This window comes from Spermophilus citellus (genome assembly GCF_964194105.1).
Source record: "Spermophilus citellus genome assembly, chromosome: 1".
NCBI classification, from domain to species: Eukaryota; Metazoa; Chordata; class Mammalia; order Rodentia; family Sciuridae; genus Spermophilus; species Spermophilus citellus.
The window spans coordinates 32,310,481-32,325,599 of NC_138182.1; the positions used below are offsets into that span (position 1 = coordinate 32,310,481).

At 38.6% G+C, this 15,119-nt stretch overlaps 2 protein-coding genes across 3 annotated transcripts in view; both read right to left on the reverse strand.

Moving 5' to 3' along the window:
• DCLK1 (doublecortin like kinase 1) overlaps nucleotides 1-3,508 on the reverse strand; it is a 342,359-nt gene extending 338,851 nt beyond the window's left edge. For both annotated transcript variants that reach the window (XM_081291475.1, XM_081291476.1), the window contains exon 1: nucleotides 3,162-3,508. The gene's annotated coding sequence lies outside the window, so the exon portion shown is untranslated. The remainder of the gene's footprint in view (nucleotides 1-3,161) is intronic.
• The window catches only part of SOHLH2 (spermatogenesis and oogenesis specific basic helix-loop-helix 2), a gene marked incomplete at both ends in the record, with an annotated part of 97,723 nt that continues 85,565 nt past the window's right edge, over nucleotides 2,962-15,119 (reverse strand). Inside the window, 2 exons of the mRNA XM_081300390.1 lie at nucleotides 2,962-3,334; nucleotides 7,145-7,266. Of these exons, the coding sequence (XP_081156516.1) occupies nucleotides 2,962-3,334; nucleotides 7,145-7,266 (495 nt within the window). The remainder of the gene's footprint in view (nucleotides 3,335-7,144; nucleotides 7,267-15,119) is intronic.

Here is a 15,119-nt window from a genome sequence, read left to right on the forward strand (position 1 = left end):
CTCCTAATATGAATGAAGTGAAAGAAAATATTATTTATGGAATGTCTAAGATATACCTGACACTAGTATTCATCAATCAATTGTACAATATGCTAAAAATATTTTCTAAACCTTACAGGAATCTAAAAGGGTAGTTATTGTTCTCAAGGGCATGGGGTGGAAATGGGTCCCAACATTGTAACTGAGGGATTGGGATTTGAACCTAAATTTACCCTGACCCCAAAGTTGGTTCTAGCCTGGACCCTAGCTGGCATGTACAAAAGAGTTGTTTAAAGCCCTCACACTTAACTGTCTCAGTCCCTTAAGCAAGCCACCTAACCAACCAAGACCTCATCTGCACAGAGAGGAAGCAGTAGCTGCCAGGTCTCTAATGCTTCACACATTCAAGTTTATATCACTGACCCCAACAAGAGGGCTGGAAACAGTATAATTTAAACATGGAGAGAATATGAGTTTAATGTATTCTCTCCTTCCAAATATGAGAACTACCTTATGCCTCTTAATAACTAATCATAAACTAATTTTTCATTTTTATGAAAACAGTTACACCCACAATAATCAGGTGTCATTGATTTTGAAGTTTGGTAACTTTAAGACACTTACCACTTAATATCCAATCCTGGAGGCATTGGTTGTGTATTTGCCCATGATATCAGTAACTGTACCTTCCCCTCCCTCCATATATGTGTGTGCGTGTGTGCACATGTGTGTGTGTGTGTGTGTATGTGTGTGTATTAAATGAGCTCTCCCATCTTACAAAAGGTGTGTCTGTCTTGATTGGTCGGGTGGAAGATATTACTAGTGTTTATACCAACTCACTAAGCTCTTCAAAACTTTGTGAGTGATAAAGGCATGTTGACTTTTGAAGTGTTGTATTTCCTTTTTTAAAGGCACTGGTCATTCCTCTAACCCTAATTCCTTCAAAAGTTGTATAAACTAAAAGAAAACAAGCAAGAATGACAAGCAGGGATGCAGCAGAAGATGAAAATTGTATTATCACAAAAAAAGTATAAATCCAGTTCCAAGCGGCATTTCTCAATTCACAGCTGTCAATTGTTTAAATTCCCTAGAGAAAACAGGCTTTTTTAGGAGCAAAACTTCCACATCAGTTGTTGGATTTGTTCGTTTGTTTGTTTGTTTTTTAAGATTGACCTAAAACAGAAAAAGTTTAAGATGGATGCAGTGACATGCACCTGTAGTATCAGCTCTCAGGAAGCTGAGGCAGGGGGATCATTCAGCCCAAGAATTCAAGACCAGACTGAGTAACATAATCAGACCCCATCTGGAAACAATAAACAAATAATAAAATAAAGAAAAGCTTATTTCACTTGATTTTATTTGCATATTTCCTCAAATTGGATCTTGTGTCCATGCAGGGATGGACAGAGACCACATCTTTTACTTCCCTTTGCTGAGCCTATCCAAAGTAGGCAAAGAGGTTGCCACCGAACAAAACCACACTCAAAGTGACATCATTGTCAACACTACAGCTACCACTTAAAGAATGTCAACAACCACACTTTTTACCCTTGTGTTCTGGTAATTATGTGAGGTATCAAAACAGGTGCTCTTTCCCTAGCGTCCACTGGCTCAGCTTCCACTTGGTGTAGTGATACATGTGAACCAAAAGCTCCTAGACAAGATTGGAGGCGCTTCCTGTTGGTCACACTTCCTCCATGGGAAGCCTACTAGAACACAACAGCCTCACTCATAGTCCACATCCACTGGTGGCCAAGGGCCAGGGAACCATGTGCATGACACCAGGAGGGTAAACCACAGTGCTTTGGCCACAGAGACCACAGACACCAATTGGAGAAGGTTGTAGACAGACTCTTGTCAGAGATTTTCCTGTACATATTGCCTTGCTAGGAAACCAACATCCTCAATTGTTCTTTGTGGGATTTCTCACCATTTTGAGGAATCTGTGTTCATTCTCTGGATGAGCACATGGGTTCCTGTTTCAGAATTTACAAACACACCAATTAAGAATCAGGCATAAAGGCTACCACATCTAAATAGATGCTGAACCTGGGAATTCCAAAGCATATTTTAGCAATGGGATTAGGATTCAGGTAGATGGAACACACATGGAATAAAAGGAACACACATGTTCTGAGCCAGTGCACCACCATGGATGTGGATAGCACAGGGTGTGTACATATCTTTCATGATTTTCCTACATAGGACCTCGCTTAAAATCCCTTCTGACCCGCATTGGTGTGACATTTGGTACTTTAAAGGCTGCCCTACTTTCCTTTCCCATTGAAAGGCGATATATTTAGGAACAGATATGACATGTATTCGCGGAACACCCTGCAGTGTGGCGGCTGAACGCATGTGCACCGTAATCTGGACACACATTCACAGGTAAGGCAGAGAGGAAGCCAGTTTGAATGAAATCTTTCATTGCTCTCTCACAGACAAGCAGATGTTTGCATGCTGAATCCAGCGGCTATTCTGAGCAAACCTGGTTTTTCAAAAGCAGTCTCTTTTGTGGGGCAATGCGGGACTGTGCGTGCGCTCCCACTAGGAGGAAAATGCCATTTCCTCTCCGCATGCTTTTAGCACTGCAGGTACTAATTTGTACAGGAGGTAGCCTCAGCCTCGCTGTCCCCAGAGGAACTTGAGACCCTGCAAATGTACTTGCAACATTCACACTGCAGCCACCACCAAGCACCGATCGCCCCCGTGGACAAGTACACACCACCCTCCCGGGCACACAGAAAAGAACACACACAATAAGAGGCCAGGCCCAGCCACTCCTTCCAAGCACAGACTTGGTCCTCCTTCCGCAGCCAGTCCTGACAATGACAAGCACCTCTCAGAGATCCTCGCCCTGCTCTCGGTCTCCACTAACAACGCAGCGAAGACCCTGGGGGAGGGGGTTCTCACCCTACTCCGGGTTTAAAGCCCGGTGGCACCAGACAAAAGAGGCAGGTGCCAGCAGCCCAGGGGCCGCCCTCACACAAGGCCCCCGGCCGGGGCCAGGCTGGCGAAGGTAGAGCAGTCGCCTTTCGAGGAACCGCGGGCGGGGCGGCTGTCGCCAAACTGGGCGCCCACCCTGCCCTCGGCGCCCTGCAGCTGCGGGAAGAGTGAGCACTGCGGGGCCTGGGAGCAACCCTCCCCGCAGCTCGTTTCCCCAGCAAAAGCAAACCACGCACCGGTCCGAGGAGAGTCGCCGGGGATCTTTGTGGCCACGCTTGGGGCTGCCTCCTGGAGCTGTCCTTGCCCTGCTGCGTGCAGCTGGGGCTTCGGGGCTGTGGGGCTGGGGGCGGCGTCGGTGCGGGGCTGAGCGGCAGCAGCTGCGGGAGCACGGGCGTCTCGGCTGCGGCCACTAGTGCAGGGATGTGCCTTGGCCTGTCCTCATTGAAATGCGGCGCTTCGCACAGCCTCACTCCAGCCTCTCTTCCGAGGAGGGCGGCGGCGGCAGGCGCGCTCCCTTTTCTCGTGTCTCACTCGCTCACACGCCCTCCCTACTCCCTCCTTCTCCTCCTCCGCGCGCGCCCCGTCTCCCCCGCCCTTCTTGGCAGGACGCACCCACCACGGCTGCGCCCGGGGTCCTCCCACTCTGCGAGCCCTGCATCCGACGCAGCGACCTCAGTATCTGACTTCACTGAACCCCAAGCCTCCCCAGAAGTGGTTGTCTGGAGAAGGGCTTGCAGATCGGCTGGCAGCCTCGGGGACAGAAGAGAATGTGGACAGGGATGGGTCTGAGCCAAAAGGTGTGCGGGGCAGAGCGGTGAGGTGGCCCAGAAGTGAGGTCCTCTTTCTCATAGAAGGCATGAGAACAGTTCTCCGCGCTGCACGTCCACACCCACACCCTTCGTTGTGACCTTATCGTTTGACACTTCCCAGGGTTATGAAAGCAAAGGGGATCGCCTCTCATTTCTTCTTGCCCAGGAAGCATCCACATAACGCTTCCCCCTCGAGGACCAATTCGGGACCTTCCAAGCTATACCCTCTTGTATTACCCCTGTGCCCCCAATTGAAAGGGTCAGATCTGTGCATGGATCCCACCCGTCATCTCCACTTGACCTCAAGATGTGAGTCACCCTTAAAATAGTGACTTTTCTACTTAGAGCCAAATATTTTCACGAAAAAGTCTTTGATAACTTAAGGGCTAGGTTTCACTTGCTACTGGGTGTTTCATGGCTGCCAAAAAACTGGCGGTCAGGGTGGAAAGCCCCATGAGCTCACACAAGCCTCTCCTCCCAGGGTGGAATGTTCTTGGAGCCCAGGCTGTTCACAGCCTCATCTTGTCTTGGCACAAAAGTCCAGATGAGATTGGGTCCCAGATTTCTGAGAAACTTTAATCTGGCTCACTGTGCAACTTGAAATTTGGTCAATTAATCTGACCTTCAATTCTGTCACTTGGGACGTGTTTATCCCAAATACACATACATATACAAAAACATATGTATTTTTCTCTCTTCCTTAGCCTGCACTTTTCTTTTCTTTTTTTCTTAAAGAGAGAGTGAGAGAGGAGAGAGAGAGAGAGAGAATTTTTTTTTAATATTTATTTTTTAGTTCTCGGCGGACACAACATCTTTGTTGGTATGTGGTGCTGAGGATCGAACCCAGGCCCCACGCATGCCAGGCGAGCTGCTACCGCTTGAGCCACATCCCCAGCCCCCGAGCCTGCACTTTTCAATGGAAAAAGTCCAAATTTTATTTTTCTCTTGCCCATGGAGCCCAGTTATGTATTTGACTACTTATTATTAATAAGAACTAATCCAAAATACATTCAAAATATTATGCAAATACTAAATAATTATCATTTATTATAAAATACAACTCAAATGAGATGCATGTTACATATTCAACAATGACGCAATATTTATTGTTGAACTATTTAATAACCCAAGGATGAGAGTACAATGAACACACCAAATTAACTAAATACAAAATACTGAGTCTGTTCCATCAAATTCTGATGCAAAACAAAGGCTCAGGGGTAAGTTTAGAGAAAGGCTGAAGCAAAGAATGTCTTCTTAGAAGAGAAAACAGAGCTTCTTGTTATCTTGCCAGTGACAAATGCCAAATAATTTCTTCCAAAATGATAAACCCTTTAATTCCTATGGATTTTCTATCAGGGTCATATCTTAAGCACTTTATGTAACTTAACCATAATCTTGCTTCTATCCTAGCTGTTCTTCCTGGAAGATGCAGATGTATTCAAAGAAACATTTTAGTGTTATTCTCTTAGCATTGTGCTCCCAATAGTTGGGCATCATTGACTCTCTCAAGAAACCAGAGGGCAAGTGATGATTAAGTACATGGGGGACTCCAAATAGTACCCACTGGCCACTACTATAGAGCAGTATCATGTGGTCCAAGATAGCAGGTTGGTACTAAATGGTACCCAGTAACCTGACAGAAGCAATGTTGTTCACAAAAATTCCCGTTAATTCCTGGGTAATTAAGCTTTTGGCAAATCTAACTCATAGTCCATAACTCTTAACTGAAATGAAATCCAATGAGGAAATTCCTAATTCAAGTAATTTTCCAACACTAATGTTACTTCCTTTATATCATGAAGGTACTAATCAAAGAAGTGACTGGAATTAATATACCTTTTCCTCATGAAAGTGTGACGTTAATGGAGCTTCCATTCCTGCTTCCAAAAGTTAATACCTCAGCTGTGTGTCTCAGTAGCTATTCCAAGAAGCCATAGCTCTGTGTCCTATATTATGGCAATAGCTTGGCCACAACTCTGTCCAGGGCTCCTATTAATTAAGTGCTTGTGTTTTGCCTGCTGGGGTCTTTTATACATTTTTAAATTTCATTATCATGAGAAATGTGCAAGGCAGGTATTATCCTCATCTTATGAATGAAGGAATTTAGGTATGGAGAGGTTATATCATTTGCCCATAGCCATGCAGTTAATAAATGTTTACCTAACTCCAATTTTTAAAAATACTTGTTTTAAAATTCTAGCTATTTTTCCGGTTGTCATGACCATATGTTTTAAAGTAATACAAAATTCTAGTGTGAAGTATAACCTCGAGGGGAAAATGCACTTTTAATCAATGAGTTTATTATTTCCTAATAGAGAGTGAACAACTCTCTTCTAGGTGCACAGTTTCCTTTAGTGATGGGAACCATCAATGTGTCTACTTTTTAAAAAATATTTTTTAGTTGTTGATAGACCTTTATTTTTATTTATCTATATGTTGCCCTGAGAATTGAACCCAGTACCTCACACATGTCAGGCAAGTGCACTACCACTGAGCCCCAGTCCCAGCCCCAACTTTGTCTACTTTGGATTAGCCTTTTTATAAGGACATTCGCACTTTAACCTCTGACATAAAGTTGATGAACAACCATGTCTATATGTACTTCCTTTCTTGAAAGTAAGTTTTTAGTGTAAACCAGAGAGAAGAAAGAAAATTTTTAAAAAAACGATTTCAATTAATCATACATCACCTTTCAGGAACCTTTGATTGGTTTCTTCATAAAAAAATATGCTCAATCATGTGGATTCACATAAAACTCCAAAATAAGGGATATCATCAGGAAGAGATGCACTTCCTGATTTTATCTTTTACTCCCTTTCTAAAAGGGAGAATTCACTCCTGGCCCATTTACAATCTCTCCTTGGTGGTAAAAGACATGCAGTGATTCTGGGGTAGAATATTGTGCATGCTTGTTGACTGTCATGATTATGAACAACAGCTTTGTAGAATATGATCATTGTTATAATTCTCCTTTGTATTTCTTCCAAAATAGTGTAAGATCTTTATGGCATTTCCCCCTAATGACTAGATTATTTGTACCTTCCACTAGAATCACAGAAACTCAATGATGAGGGGCCTTAGCAGCAGACTATCCAAGTTTTACTCAGTGAACTTACTCTACAAACTGTTATGGGGAACTTACTCTACAAACTGTTATGGGGAGCTGCTTCAGAAAACACTCTAAGTCCGAATTCAAATCAAAGAAAGCTTTATTTACCTGGCCAGGGACTGTCACCCACCAGTAAAGACTAAAGCTCTGTGGGAGAACAGCAACCTCCTGGCCTGTGTCTTGGGAATTTAAGGACGAAAACCACAGCTCAGGGGCTTTTCTCAGCATCATGCAAGCAAGCAAGTTAAAAAAAGCAGTTAGCTTAACTCATCTCAGGTCCGAACACGTGTTAGACAACCGTATCGTGAGTTTCAGCTGAGCAGGGGTACAATCTATTTCAAAGTCATGTAGATCCATAAATATACTAAAACCCAGATGTAGCTCACTATGACCACCACCATATCCTGAGTTGGGTACATTCTGTGGGGTACAAAGTACAGAAAAACAATTTTTATAAGAAGATAGCTTTCATTTCTATTTCTCAGAAATGGGTCATGCAACAGTTTTTTTAGTAGAAGGCAGCAAAATGGAGTCTTCGACCTATGACAGTTCTTGCTTTATAATTATCTTATCTCACTTATCAAAATCTTATATCTATAATCTATATTTTTTTTACTAATCTATAACCTATAACTTACACTTTTACTGATCTTATTGATTAGTTTACACCACAACACAACTAGTATTCTTTCCACCTCCACTCTGTTGTTTCTACCCTGGCACTTGTGGCAAAAGTGAAGAGAAATAGGATTTGCCTCTAAGAGTTAGGATAGACCAGGAGATTCTTGATGAAGTAGATGAGATCTTTAAAAATAATTGATTTAACTAGTCATTTATCTCTGGCTTGGCTCTCCAAACATGTTGTGGTCTAAACCAAACATATAAGAGTTTAAATCTACACAAAGGAAAAAAGGCCTCTACCACCCTCAAATGTCCTCTATGAAATGACAGAGAGCTTCACAAAGCTTGTTTCTCCCTTTCCCGTCTAAGTGTAATTAATTTTAGTAAAGTGGAATTCTACATAGCCCACTCTCCTAATGGACAGCTCCTGGAATTTAGCTGAGATCCACGTCCCTGGAATTTTACTGTTGGTCCCAAGTCTTCAGTTTGGGACTTGAGAGAACAAGTCTAATGTCCCTGCCTTTCATTCAACAACCTTATTATGTTCTCCCAAATTCAACTCCTCATTAACTAAGAATCTCTAAACCTTTCATTTCTTCCTGTAGGACATGATTTGGAATCACCATGGCAATGCAACTGTCAATATCTCCCTGCACATCAGCCTCCCAGGACTGAACATGGTACAGCAAGGGTGGTCTGACCAGGGATGCTCAGTGATTTCAATGGTTGTTGACACATAGTTTCTATTAAAAGAGCCCAACATCAAATCAATGTCTCTGACAAATATGCATTCTATTGACTCATCCAGTCAATTAAAATCTCTATGCTTGTCACGTTTTGCTCTTACATTTCTTTTTCTATATTTGCTCAAATAATTCTGAATTTTCCTTTATTAAGTTATATGTTGCTATTTCATTCCCTTTTCTAACCTGAACGAGATCCTTCTGGACACTAATTATGTCACCAGGCATATGACTTATCCCTTCAGCTTCCCGTCAGTCTAAATGAACACTATACGAACGTTCTCAACTCAGTTGTTGATAAAAGCTTTCAACAGGAACATAGTCCTGGCAGACATCATCAGCTCATTGCCCATGACCTCTCTCCAGATGGATAGTTGATGGTCAATGATTTTCTCAATGTACTTGGGCAATTACAGAGATTAACACCGGTCTCTACAGCAAATAAATATCTACACATAGCTAAAATTCACATTTTTACATCTGGGATTATATCCTTAACTTTGATGGCATTTGTTGAAGTCAGGAGTATTTATGGAATACATTGAGTTTGCATTCATCTCCCATTCATCCAATATATAATTGTTGAATATCTCCACTGTGCAAGACACTGTGCTAGGTGGGAGTAACACAATCATGGTATAGAGTTACAAGAAACATGTGCCCAGGCAGGGACAGCTTGTAGAGAGTCTGTTATTCAACCCATTCTTAGACAATTATTTAAATACTACCAAGAAGGAAGAGAACACAAAGAGCTTTAGAAAAAAACTTCCCTTCCCTGAGGAAATAACATTTATAAGAGACTTGAGTCAGCCAGGCCATAAGAGGGAAGGGTATCATTCCAAGCAAAAGAAATCACCATGTAAAGATTTTGCACGGGAATCGGCTTATTCAAGGAACAGAAGCAGGTTGGAGTAACTGGGCTCAGTGGGCAGGGAAAAGTGAAGAAAGACAGCTGTGAAGGTGGGCGATGGCTGGAGCTCTGGGTTCTATTAAGGAACGTGACTTTGCCCTAAGAGATGAGGGAAATCATTGAAGGGTTTGTAAGCAGAAAGGGGGATGTTTAAAACCTCTTTTAGTTTTTCTGGCTATTGGAGAAGGGCAAGAAAATAAGAACAATTTTAGCATCCAGGTCTTGATTTGAGAGGGTGACAGGAAAGAAGAGTAAGTAGAAAGGAAACTTAGAGTTGTCATTTATCTACTATAATTCTCTTGTGATGCAAATCTGAATTTGCTAATGATTTCACATACTTGAAGTTTTTTAAGTCCATGCATTAAATACATTTTCAAGTAAAAAAATAGTATTTTATAAAATTATAGATTGTTTTCTGAATAATCATTTCAGAAAAACAGTTTTAAATGTGGATTTATACATTCTATCGCTGTCCCCAAGGCCTTGAATACTTCTCCCAAAATAATGAAAATTTTACTTAAGGATCACAAAGTTAACCTTAAAAATAGTCTCTGATGCTAAAATGTATCTGTGTAGAACTTTATTTGGCCAAACTTTTCCTTCTAGAAGTTTCTCAAAGGGACAAAATTTCACCTTCTGGATTCATGAACATACACAGATTAAAATATGCTACTTTGTTAATTAGTATTTCCTGATAGCTGTCACTGTTCTATGGGACACAAATACATAAGCCAAAACAAGTTATGTTCGTCCTCTGGAAGGCAGTAAATCCACCAGAAAAACCTAAGCTCTTTTTAAACCCAAGCCTCATACAATAGTGATTGTCCTTTTATTGGATATGCCTGTGGACTGAATAACTTCACCAATAAAAACCAAAGAACTTCTGGCAAGTTTTCAATATATCCTCAGGTATCTTCAAATTTTTAATTTTAACTTAATCTTATTTTTATAAGTGGATTAGTAAAGTTGTCTCCTAAACAAAGAGAAACCTTGCTGTTGATAATATAAGTTAAAAAAAAATCAGTGTTTTGGTGTATAGGTACTCTTCTCTACTTTTTCATGTCTATGCACATATGAAAAATTATAGTTTTGAATTGAAAAATGGTAGAATGTTAATGAATATGATGTTTAGAAACTTTTTTCATTCAATAATCAACATGAAATGTAGCATAAATCTAAATTTAAGAACCAACACTATAAAACCTCTCAAAGAAAAAAATGTAAAAATAGACTCTGTGATCTTCAGCTTTACAAAGACTATTTAAAGAAGATACACGAACATGAAAGAAGAACTACATCAATTGGTTTTTGTGAGATTTAAAAACTTTTGCCCTTGAAAGACACTGTTAAGAAAATGGAAACATTACCCACAGAGCGGCAGGAAACATTTGCAAAATATATATCTGAGAAAGATTTTGTTTTCAGAAAAAAAGATCCTTGTGGTTCAACAAGAAGAACAAACACAAAAAGAGGGAGACTATTTGAATAAACAAAATGCCAAAGAAGATATGGGAATGCTCAATTATCATTAGTCATCAGTGGGATGCAAACTAAAGGCACGTGATATCACTACATACCCAACAGAATGACTAAAACAATACCAATGATACAAATGTAGGGAGAATGTGGAACAGCTGGAATTTGCCATTATCACTGGTTGGAATGCATAGCAAAATGATAAAACCATTTTGCAAAATAATTTGCCAATTTCTATATAGTTAAACATATACCTACTCTGTCACCCCACATCCCCACTCCTAGAAAGGTACCCAAGAGAAAGAAATACATATTTACATAAAGCCTTGTATTTAAATTTTTCATAGCATTTTTATTTATATTGGATAAAAACTATCCAAATATACTTCTAGTGGTGAATGAATACACAAATTGTGGAATATTCATACAAGAGAACACTATTCAGCTATTTTTAAAAATCAACAAACACAATGGCATGCTATACAATGACAAGGAATGAACCCAAAGTAATATGTTAAGTGAAAAAAAATACAGGCACAAAACCCTCTATGCTGCATAATTCCATTTATACAAAATTCCAGAAAAGGCAAAGAAAAAGATCACAGGCTATTGGGGCTGGAGTTGGGAGATGACGATTCACTGCAAAGAAGCATGTGTAAAATTTTGGGGATAATGGAATTACTTTATGCCATTATCGGGGTGCTGATAATAAAACAGTACCCATTGTCAAAACTCAACACATCGTACATTTAAAACTGGTCCATTTTAATATATATAAATTACAGCTCAATAGAGCTTATTCAAATTTTCTGTACTCCAATTTAAAACTCAAATAACAAATGAAAATATTTGAAATATATATGACAGACAAAAGAGTACAATTCCTAACTTACAAAGAGCAATAGAAATTTTCAGGTAAATATCAAGCCATTTAATAGAAAAATGAACAAAGTATTTGAAGCTTTGCATGTTAGAGTTGGTGCAAATGGCTATTAGTCATATGAAAATATGTTCAACCTTACTGAAAGTATAAGTCCTTGTAAAAAAAAAAGTGAAAAATGAGATGCATTTCCACCAGTTTGGCACCTATTGGGAAAACTGATAATATGTATTGCTGGTGAGTATATGGAGGAAAGGAAATTCTCATAAATCCCTATAATCTCTTAGAAAACAGATTAGATCCAAAAGAATCTATTTTGCAAAAATAAGGATATTCCTTGCCAGTCTTTCCCTATACTCAGTGGTAAAAAAAAATCTAGGGGAAAGAAACTACTCCTTAAAAACAGGGAAATGGTTGAATACAATAGGGTACAGAATACTACAGAATATTATGCTGCTAATACAGAGTTAGGTTATATATACTGACCTGGAGAAATGGATGTGAAAAATTTTTATGTGAAAAGGCAAGTCGTAGAAATACATTATTTGGTAATAAAAAGAAATAAAACCTATATTGTGTATATGTTTACATATGATTTTGTGAACTGATAGAACTAAATAAAAATATATATCTGAAATGACAGATATTGGCTACTTGGAAAAGAGCCGGGGAAAGAGATTGTTATTCTTGTCTTTGTGCATCTCTATGTTAATGCCCTGTCGCAATGAACACATACTGCTTTTGTAGTTTGAAATGAAAACAGTTTTTAAAACTTCACACAGAGTAGAATATCTCTTTTTTTTTCCTCCTACTCTTACTCTTAGTGTTTGCAGCTTTCAAAACACTAATCTAGTGTGTATGCATGTGACAATAACTCTGAAAAAAAAGTGTCCTAAACTTCTTGGATCTAATAGATTATGAAACCAAATAATAGAATACCATATTGCTTTAAAAAAAAATCCAGAAGGTGTGGATCAAGCAACAAAGAAAACAGAGAGAGGGAAAAGGAATCCCAATCAAATGAGCTGTAGCCTGAGAGCACTGAGCTTCAGTTTTCTTAGTTCCCAAGGTAGGAAGACTGGGGACAAAAAGTCAAATATACTCAACCTCAAACACTGAATAGAAAACTCTACTGATAAAGCTGTGACCTCTAAGAGATAAGAACTCAGAAAAAGGGTATCTGTCTCAGATATTTAAGTTAGGTAAAACAGAAAAATATTTCCTCAGAATTTCGATACACATCTGGGCCTCATATAGGTTTTTCAGCCTAAATTCACACGATCTATGTGGCCCTCAAAGCTTTCAAACTCCCAATTCAGTTCAAAATGATCCTCAGACACTTAGGAAAAGTGAACTAAATCCTCATGGAAGAATCACATCTTTAACCCAGGCCTCAAAAAACCACCACTAATAAACTTCCAAGGAATATGGGCTAATGGTTATAAAAAGGAAACTAAGAAAACACAAAATAGATAAGTAAACAAAGCATCATGATTATGAACTAGAAAAAATATTGAATCAATTAAAATTTTTGATAGTACTAATTACTTACTGGACATAGGATATAAATTACAATATTTTGTATGCATGATATTTAAAGAAATAGAAAAGAATAAAATTATAAGCAAAAAGGGGGCTATACAAAAGAACAACTGTAATTTTAAAAAGTATAAAGAAGGACTTAGGACTTATAATAATTAAAATAACAAATTTAAATCTCAATAATGGCTTTACCAGCAGATTTGGTATAGCTGTAGAAAGATTTAGCAAACTGAAAATTACAAAGCAATCTACAAAGCAACAAATTACAAAGCAATCTACAAATCTACAAAGCAATAAAGAAAGACAAAGAGAAGGAAGATACTGAATAAAAGTTAAGAGTCATTGGGCTGGGGATGTGGCTCAAGCGGTAGCGCGCTCGTCTGGCATGCGCGCGGCCCGGGTTCGATCCTCAGCACCACATACCAACAAAGATGTTGTGTCTGCCGAGAACTAGAAATAAATATTGAAAATTCTCTCTCTTTCTCTCTCTCTCTCTCTCTCTCTCTCTCTCTCTCTCTCTCTCTCCTCTCTCACTCTCTCTTAAAAAAAAAAAAAAAAAAGAGTCATGGACAATAAGGTTAACAAAAATAAAAATACCATCTACATAGAGTTCCAGAACAAGAATGAGAGAAGGAATATTTGAAGAAGGAATGGATGGGCATTTTGTAATAACCAATGAGAGATATTAATCCCCAGATTTATGAAGACAAAAGAAGTAACAAAAATTGAAATAAATAAAATCCATACATAAACTATTATAGTGAAACTGCAGTATCACCACAACTTGAAAATAAAAAGGACCAATTATATTTATTCTTCACTATTCACAGATTCTATGTTTGCAAATTTGCCTACTTGCTAAGATTTATTAGATATTACCAAATAATACCTTCAGGAATTTACTAGTCATTCAGGGACACACACAAAGTGGCCAAGTATTTGAGTCTCTGGACATGTACATTCCCAGCCAATGCTTCATGCTTCAGATCTCTAAACACATGTTCTTTCCCAGTCTACTTAATGCCACAGTTCCCCCACTTTTGTGCTTTTGTGGTGATTTTGCTGTATAAAATGTTCCCTGAGCACAGTGCTGAAATGTTTCACGTTCCAAAGCACAAGAATACTGATTACAAAGCTATGCCTTACAGAGAAGATACCTGTGTTGGAGAAGCATCATTCATGCATGGGCTACAGTGCTGTTAGTCGTGAGTTCAATGTCAATGAATCAACAATATATTTTACACAAGGTCGTCTTTAAACAGGAAGACACACAAAACAAGATTGTGTATTGATCAGCAGACAAAAACACTGTAAATAGAGGCTCAGAGGACCCAGCGCTTCCTTTTTCTGTGAATATTCTTCTTCAATATTTATTAATTCGGTGTTTAGAGTAACTTTATGAAACATAACTTCTGCAAATAATAAGTATCAACAGCATCTAAAAAGATACAGAATGGAAGCCAGCAAACAGTAGAATGATATCTTCAACATGCTAAGAAATACACAACCTAGACTTATGTACTGAAGAGAATTATGCTCCACAATGAAGGTGACATAAAGATATTTCTCAGAGAATCTAAAATTGAAAAAGTTTATTTCCTACAATTTCTCAAAGAAATTCTGAAAAATATATTTCTAGAATAAGCAAATTTATTCAAGTGGTAAAAGAAAAATGAACAGCAAGAAAAGTGATAACACTAAGGGTTTAAAAATAATGATGTGGGGTTTCAAAAAGAACTAAAATTTAAGATAGCATATGCTGGCAGAGGTGGTTAAAACTTTAGATGTTCTGAGTTTGGAAGGAGAATAAAGCACTAACTAAATTTACATATTAACAAAATAACCTGAATGCTAAATATCTAGTATAATCATTTAAAAATCGATAAACATAGGGTGAACAGTTTCAAAATCATGGAGAAAAATATAATAGAATTGTTTTTTAATTAATGCAAAATAAGATGTGCAAGGAAAGTAAAATAAACATAGAACAGGTGTAACTATTTTAAAATACAAATAATTTTCTGGAAATAACTATATCAGTAATTACAAAAATATATTGTGACAAAAACTCCAATTAACAGGCAAGTTGCTAGACTTTCTA